The 8781-nt window shown below is 33.9% G+C and overlaps 2 protein-coding genes across 5 annotated transcripts in view; one reads left to right on the top strand and one right to left on the bottom strand.

Moving 5' to 3' along the window:
• Nucleotides 1-8781, top strand: part of LOC115236464 (proteoglycan Cow-like) — a 70682-nt gene that overhangs the window by 14441 nt on the left and 47460 nt on the right. The window lies entirely within an intron of this gene.
• Nucleotides 3422-3995, bottom strand: LOC115236465 (ubiquitin carboxyl-terminal hydrolase 7-like). 4 transcript variants are annotated; one of them, XM_029808939.1, is made up of 3 exons: nucleotides 3925-3995; nucleotides 3761-3863; nucleotides 3422-3603 (listed from the first exon to the last, which is right to left on the bottom strand). In XM_029808939.1, the coding sequence occupies exons 1-3, from the start codon at nucleotides 3976-3978 to the stop codon at nucleotides 3500-3502; spliced, it is 261 nt and encodes an 86-aa protein (XP_029664799.1). In that variant the 5' UTR covers nucleotides 3979-3995; the 3' UTR covers nucleotides 3422-3499. The 4 variants fall into 4 exon arrangements, with proteins under 4 accessions (XP_029664799.1, XP_029664797.1, XP_029664800.1 ...); XM_029808937.1 differs by having other exon boundaries at nucleotides 3422-3624; XM_029808940.1 differs by having other exon boundaries at nucleotides 3761-3857; nucleotides 3925-3990.

Here is an 8781-nt window from a genome sequence, read left to right on the forward strand (position 1 = left end):
AATCGAAGGCGCGGCTACAATGGGGCTTTTAGGTATCTTGCTAAGCTTCGCTCCTTGTCAACAATTTAATCTTATTATTCTCGACTTTATTATTATTTTTGTTATTTTTTACCGTTTGCGTCAATCTTTCCACTTTGTCACGGGATCGTGTTATTTATTTGCGTGTTTGTGATTTTGTATATTGTTTATTAACATCTGGTTGACAACCTGGCTAAACCAACATTATGTCATATTTACCGTGTGTCATTGTTCCTCCGAGAGTTGGAGAGTGTAGTTCTCCGATTACATCTACGATTGGTCGGTGTCAACCTGTGCATTTGTAAGCATCACAACTGTTTTAAATACTTCTTTCGGTCATCCGCCTTATACCGCCCAACTTACTTATAGATTAAATAAAATAAGTACTGCCATGTCTATCTACCACCCAAGAAATTCGAGGAATTATCTTTGGAAGGACATGGATTCTCTTAATGATGGGATGTCGCCGGTTGCGTAAGAGATCCACTGGATGTATTACCGAATGTCGTAGTTGCGTTTAGTTATTTAAGACCGTATTATTTTGTTTCCACGCTGAAAATGGCCCCAAAAAAGGGCCAAAACGTCCGCGATTAGTGTATATTTAGTAATTAATAAAGCAGTGTTTGCGCTCTTTATACCGCGCTTGGCTCGGTACTGCCAGTTTACATCGACATTTGATTTTAGTCATACGAGCCGTATAATCAATTATATATATTATCTTCTCTGTTAATTGCAAATCATTATCAGCAGAAGCGCATAATTTATGCATTTAATGCTTATTTTAACACATTAAATCCGTTATATCGCGATTTCTTGAAAGATTTTTTTATGATTTTTTTTCTCGGCGAATTAATTAATTAAATGACAATAATTATCCGACGAGCATCTTTTTGATAATATTATGTTGTTCTATATGCTTTTGTAAATTTCTAAATTTATTCGATCTTTATTTTTATCTCCTCTATCATAATGTTCATAACATTTCTAGTAGTTTTCAATGATTATGTCAATTTCTGAAAGAAAGTATTTATTAAACATCAATTTTTGATCCTTTTCAAAACCTTTACAAAACCTTTTTCAAAAATTTGAAACAATATTATTTAAAAAAAGATATAATAAAGACAGTCTATATTAGTAGCGGTCTATAATCTATAGCAATAAATATATATAAATAGGAATTTTTATTTAGAACTTTCAGTTAAAATCTAAAAACAAAAATATACATGTATATTAGTTTTATATAGTACCTTTTCTGTACGGCACCAAAGTAAAACACCATCCAATTTGCTTTTAACAACTACGTAGAACAGAATGTTTTCAAACACCGACGTTATCGTGTGAATCGTTGTGATTTTCACTCATTGCAATGATAGACTAAACAAGTCAGTGCTGGGATTTACTTGCACATTTCGGCCCGATTCCGTGGCTCACGCCTATTGCCCCCCCCCCTCACCGCTCGTGCGTTAGCAACGAGTCGCCAGATACGCGTAACTAAGGAGCGCGACGCTTCGTCTCAGGAGCGTTCATATGTAAGAATGTCTAAATATAATAATAAGACAATACTTTTCTAAATGCACCGCGAAAATTCTCAAAATTAAAAGTTTTTCTTTAATATTTTATCACACAATAAACTCAAAAGTACAGGCTCTGGTAAATACAAATTCAAACATAAAAAATAGCAAGTAAGAGCCAGCGCTGGAGTTGGTGCGCATACTATATTTAACTTAGATTAGACGATTGTCGATTTACGACATTACAAATTAACGAACGTTTCGGTCCTTTTTGGGGACCTTCTTCAGCGTGAAAAAATCGCAAACAAAAAAGATAGTTAAATCGGCGGATCAATAATCATCTATAATCAGTTGTATCGCAATAATAATGGTTGTTTAGACATCACCAAGATATCGTAAGTACGTCTTCCTCAAGGATGTCATGAGATACTCAATTTTTAAAGATCGCATCTCCCCGGTTGGCAAACCAGGAAGCAACCGAATCGGTAAGTACACAGAACTTTTATCAGTACGCATCCTGGAATCACCAAGGTGGAGAGAGCTTAATATAGGTTGTGTAAAGAAGATATAAAACTTAAAACTCATGTAAGTCACTTATTAAAAAACCAAAACAATAAATAATGTTGAGTAGGTCAAATTTATAAAACCATAAATAAATAGATGAATTAAAAAAGTTAAAAAATTTAAAAAATTCTGTCATAGATTAAAAAAGACGAAAAAAGACCTTTAAAAATGACAAGAAATAATGAAAGTGTGGCGTCAGTACCTTAAAATATCCTGGTATACACGCAGTCAGACTAAATGGACCATCCTTTGCGAGATCCCACAATAGACTGACAAACATTACGCGGCGAGACGACAACGTTCGGAGTGACAAACAACCGTTTGATTGTTATAGTTTTGACATTTTATCGATGACGGTCATATACATATCTGGTAAGCATTCTGTGTCTGTTTGTAAATTAAGGCTATTTACTTGTCTTTTTATGAAAATCATCTTCTCTGACAACCGTTTTTGGAGAAACGGTTCGCTATCTAATATTTCCACCTCCTCCCAGTTAAAGTTATGGTTAAAATTTGTCCTATGATGATCGACAACTGAATGAACCGTGGTGTTGCGATTTATATGATTCCGGTGTTCAGAAATCCTTTTTGTCAAATGTCTACGTGTCTGTCCTACGTAGGAAGCATCGCAATTCAAACAATTAATCCTATATACAACATTCTTGCAAAGAGATTTTGGGGTGATGTCTTTGTGTGTTTTTATATATTTATGCAGTTTATTGAGACTGAAATAAGATAATTTAACATCTAGGTCTTTTATGATATCAATAAACCCGTTCAGATATGGAAGGAATATACGGAATTGTAAAGTAAACAGTCCTAGGTTGGTCCTCTGTATTAGTATTCATTTTTTCATATTTTGAATTGTTGATTAACAATTTGAGCCGGTGATGGATATAGTTTGGAAAATAAAACGCAAAAGATAGGAATTATTAAGCAGAATCTGTATAATAAGGTTGATGTTTTTTAAGTGAAACTTAGGATGAGACAGTAAAAATGCTCTATCTAAGAGACCAATAACCGTGCCTCTTTTCTGACAAAGTGGATGTTGAGAAAGAAAATTCAAATATCTGCCAGAAAACGTCTCCTTATGGTACCAATCATAAATAATGCGGTTATTGTCTAAATACATTGTTATGTCCAAAGAATTTAAGCTGTTATTTACTCCGGTTTCGACTGTAAATTGTAATCTTGTGTGGAAAGAATTGAAAATGTTTAGTGTGTAGTCTATTAAATCAGAAGGAACTGCGAGAGCCACATCGTCGACATATCTAAAATAAAAAGATGATGTGAATTTCAGAGTTGAAAGAGCTCTGTTTTCCACGTCATTCTCTTACTATACAGAGTCGTATATAAATTATTATAAGTGGCTGCCTAATTTAATTTCTTCTTCGTGTGGTGGAAATTTAATTGTAAATCTTAATGGCCTTTTCGAGGTAGTTGATACGAGAGCGCTTTGGCGCTTTGTTGACATGTTCCAGGCCAAGCCAAGGCCTGTGTGGCGATGTGCCTGCGTTTAAAAGTGGATAGACTACAAAATTTATTCTTCATCAGCATCATATTACAATGTACTATGTACTAAATATAGTGAGACTATGCGATTATTCGACGCTCACTTTATTCGCATGCGTTAGAAAATGGAGAATAGAAACATAATTTATACTTACTCTGACCGGAAAATCTAGGAAGGAAATCGTCGACTTTGATACAACAGTCCGGCGAGTCGATAATGAACTGTGGCTTGCCCATTGACACCACCGCGAACTTAAACTTCAAAGTTTTTTTATGAATTCTCATAAGAGATCAAAAAAGATTAGCTAAGGATGCCTACCTTTTCGAATTCTTTTTCCTGTACTCCTAATTTCTTTAGCAATCTATCCTTCATTTTTTGAAAAGGTTCACCCTATAAAGTACAGCGTTACAATTATTAAAATGCATCGTGTGTTACGTGTGTATATATATATATATATATATATATGTAGGATTTCTAGTTGTTACCGACAAATATTAATTTATTGATAGGACCAATCGAGACACTCGGGTTAAAAATTCAAACATAAAAAATTGCAAGTAAGAGCCAGCGCTGGAGTTGGTGCACATACTATATTTAACTTAGATTAGACGATTGTCGATTTACGACATTACAAATTAACGAACGTTTCGGTCCTTTTTGGGGACCTTCTTCAGCGTGAAAAAATCGCAAACAAAAAAGATAGTTAAATCGGCGGATCAATAATCATCTATAATCAGTTGTATCGCAATAATAATGGTTGTTTAGACATCACCAAGATATCGTAAGTACGTCTTCCTCACGGATGTCATGAGAGTCTCAATTTTTTACGGTTCGCATCTCCCCGGCTGGCAAACCAGGGAGCAACCGAATCGATAAGTTCACAGAACATTTATTAGTACGCATCCTGGAATCACCAAGGTGGAGAGAGCTTAATATAGGTTGTGTAAAGAAGATATAAAACTTAAAACTCATGTAAGTCACTTATTCAAAAACCAAAACAATAAATAATGTTGAGTGGGTCAATTTTATAAAACCATAAATAAATAGATGAATTAAAAAAGTTAAAAAGTTAAAAAATTCTGTCATAGATTAAAAAAGACGAAAAAAGACCTTTAAAAATACAAGAAATAATGACAAGAAATAATGAAAGTGTGGCGTCAGTACCTTAAAATATCCTGGTATACACGCAGTCAGACTAAATGGACCATCCTTTGCGAGATCCCACAATAGACTGACAAACATTACGCGGCGAGACGACAACGTTCGGAGTGACAAACAACCGTTTGATTGTTATAGTTTTGACATTTTATCGATGACGGTCATATACATATCTGGTAAGCATTCTGTGTCTGTTTGTAAATTAAGGCTATTTACTTGTCTTTTTATGAAAATCATCTCTGACAACAACCGTTTTTGGAGAAACGGTTCGCTATCTAATATTTCCACCTCCTCCCAATTAAAGTTATGGTTAAAATTTATCCTATGATCGGTAACAACTGAATGAACCGTGGTGTTGCGATTTATATGATTCCGGTGTTCAGAAATCCTTTTTGTCAAATGTCTACGTGTCTGTCCTACGTAGGAAGCATCGCAATCCAAACAATTAATCTTATATACAACATTCTTGCAAAGAGATTTTGGGGTGATGTCTTTGTGTGTTTTTATATATTTATGCAGTTTATTGAGACTGAAATAAGATAATTTAACATCTAGGTCTTTTATGATATCAATAAACCGTTCAGATATGGAAGGAATATACGGAATTGTAAAGTATTTATTGAGAATAAGATAATTTAACATCTAGGTCTTTTATGATATCAATAAACCGTTCAGATATGGAAGGAATATAAGGAATTGTAAAATAAACAGTCCTAGGTTGGTCCTCTGCATTAGTATTCATTTTTTCATATTTTGAATTGTTGATTAATAATTTGAGCCGGTGATGGATAGTTTGGAAAATAAAACGCAAAGGATAGGAATTATTAAGCAGAATCTGTATAATAAGGTTGATGTTTTTTAAGTGAAACTTGGGATGAGACAGTAAAAATGCTCTATCTAAGAGACCGATAACCGTGCCTCTTTTCTGACAAAGTGGATGTTGAGAAAGAAAATTCAAATATCTGCCAGAAAACGTCTCCTCATGGTACCAATCATAAATAATGCGGTTATTGTCTAAATACATTGTTATGTCCAAAAAATTTAAGCTGTTATTTAAACCGGTTTCGACTGTAAATTGTAATCTTGTGTGGAAAGAATTGAAAATGTTTAGTGTATAGTCTATTAAATCAGAAGGAACTGCGAGAGCCACATCGTCGACATATCTAAAATAAAAAGATGGTGTGAATTTCAGAGTTGAAAGGGCTCTGTTTTCTAAATCTTGCAACACTATGTCTGCAATAATAGGCGACAACGGTGAGCCCATAGGTGTGCCAAATGTTTGTTGGTAAAAAACCTTATTAAAGGTGATAAAAGTAAAATTCAAGACAAATTCGATTGCTAGTAAAAATTCTTCTTTGGGGATGTCACAATTCTCACATATAAAATCCCATCTTTTTGATACACTATCTATTGCTGCATCTATTGGAATGTTCGTAAACAACGAGATGACATCTAGTGAAATCAGACTAAATTTATCAGTTATCTGTATATTTGAAAGTTTTTTTACTAATTGGAAGCTATTATTAATATGACTTTGTGTGAGTGGAAAACTTTTGTACATGATCTTATGTAAAAAAGAAGCTAAATAATATAAGGGGCTGTTTTGAGCAGAGACGATTAATCTAAATGGGCAATTGGGTTTGTGTATTTTTGGTAGCCCATAAGCTCTCGGTAAGATCCCATCCCCACAAAATAATGACCTATAGGTAGTCGCCGAAATAAAGTCAGCCCTTTTCCACCTGGTCAATAGGTCACGAAGGTTATTGTGGGATGAGACAGTAAAAATGCTCTATCTAAGAGACCGATAACCGTGCCTCTTTTCTGACAAAGTGGATGTTGAGAAAGAAAATTCAAATATCTGCCAGAAAACGTCTCCTTATGGTACCAATCATAAATAATGCGGTTGTTGTCTAAAAACATTGTTATGTCCAAAAAATTTAAGCTGTTATTTAAACCGGTTTCGACTGTAAATTGTAATCTTGTGTGGAAAGAATTGAAAATGTTTAGTGTGTAGTCTATTAAATCAGAAGGAACTGCGAGAGCCACATCGTCGACATATCTAAAATAAAAAGATGGTGTGAATTTCAGAGTTGAAAGGGCTCTGTTTTCTAAATCTTGCAACACTATGTCTGCAATAATAGGCGACAACGGTGAGCCCATAGGTGTGCCAAATGTTTGTTGGTAAAAAACCTTATTAAAGGTGATAAAAGTAAAATTCAAGACAAATTCGATTGCTAGTAAAAATTCTTCTTTGGGGATGTCACAATTCTCACATATAAAATCCCATCTTTTTGATACACTATCTATTGCTGCATCTATTGGAATGTTCGTAAACAACGAGATGACATCTAGTGAAATCAGACTAAATTTATCAGTTATCTGTATATTTGAAAGTTTTTTTACTAATTGGAAGCTATTATTAATATGACTTTGTGTGAGTGGAAAACTTTTGTACATGATCTTATGTAAAAAAGAAGCTAAATAATATAAGGGGCTGTTTTGAGCAGAGACGATTAATCTAAATGGGCAATTGGGTTTGTGTATTTTTGGTAGCCCATAAGCTCTCGGTAAGATCCCATCCCCACAAAATAATGACCTATAGGTAGTCGCCGAAATAAAGTCAGCCCTTTTCCACCTGGTCAATAGGTCACGAAGGTTATTGATCAGTTTATTAGTAGGGTCTTTTTTCAAAATCAGGTATGTCTCTCTATCCTTAAGCATTCCTTCCACTTTATCTATATACTTATCTCTATCCAGAGCGACTGTGATATTACCTTTATCTGCGCGTGTAAGAATTAGATTCGGGTGACAATCGTCTAATCTAAGTTAAATATAGTATGCGCACCAACTCCAGCGCTGGCTCTTACTTGCTATTTTTTATGTTTGAATTTGTATTTACCAGAGCCTGTACTTTTGAGTTTATTGTGTTATACTCGGGTTAAACTTACACTAATTTTAATATATATACATGGTGTCCGACAAGTAAGTGACCAAACGAAAGGTTGAGGTAGATTGGGTCAAACTGAGTCGAAAAGTTCTGAACCATTTTTTAATTTTTATATCAAAATATGTCAGATTAAAATATAAAATAACTCAAAAAGTACTTAATGAAAAAATACTTTATTATAGTGTTTTGGAAAGCTCTCGAGGTAAGCTATAAGAATATGTAATGAAAATAGGGGGTTCCGTTAAAAAAATTTAAAGTGATTTTTATGTGACCTTGGCAGTGCTTTTCAAGATCATACTAATATTATTATATAATGCGCCACTTAGACCTCTACAACTTTTGCATGAAACATTTTTCACGAAAATGCGTTGTTTCCTTAAAAAACTGCTGATACTGTCGCTCCGAAACACCCTGTATATGTATATACAGTGTATCCCGCAACGTGATGTCCACACTGAAACTGTGTATTCTTTTTGTCATTCTAAGTCAAAAAATCTTAATACACATATGCCCTAAAGTCGATTGTTTCACTTATAGCGAAAAAACAAAATTGCATAAAATAAGAACAATATTATTTATTAAAGATAATATTATTTATTGATAATTAAACAATAATTAAACGATAATTAAACAATAATTTACTTTATAAACTACTTTATAAATTGTTCAAAGTGACCACCATTTTGGTCTACACACACTTCTGCTCTTTGAATTATTGATGTTGTAGAACGCAAAAGAAGTTCCGCATCGTTACGTATATTATTACAAGCGTCTGTTATTTTATTTAATAACTGCTGCCGATTGACTGGCTTATCCGCATAGACTAGAGATATCATGTGCCCCCACAAAAAATAATCTAGAAGAGATAGATCGGGAGATCTTGCAGGCCAATTTATTGGACCTCCCCGGCCAATCCAGCGCTCAGGAAATTTTTCATTTAGATATCTCGTAACAATTTTAAGCTATGTTTATGCGATGTTTTCACTTAAAACGACAGTCAATTTATTAATATTATCTTGTGTGGCAAGTGTGGAAAACAATGAATTATGTCGAGTATGAAGTTGCCGCAT

Source organism: Formica exsecta, unplaced genomic scaffold, assembly GCF_003651465.1.
Source record: "Formica exsecta isolate Colony F162 unplaced genomic scaffold, ASM365146v1 scaffold248, whole genome shotgun sequence".
NCBI classification, from domain to species: domain Eukaryota; kingdom Metazoa; phylum Arthropoda; class Insecta; order Hymenoptera; family Formicidae; genus Formica; species Formica exsecta.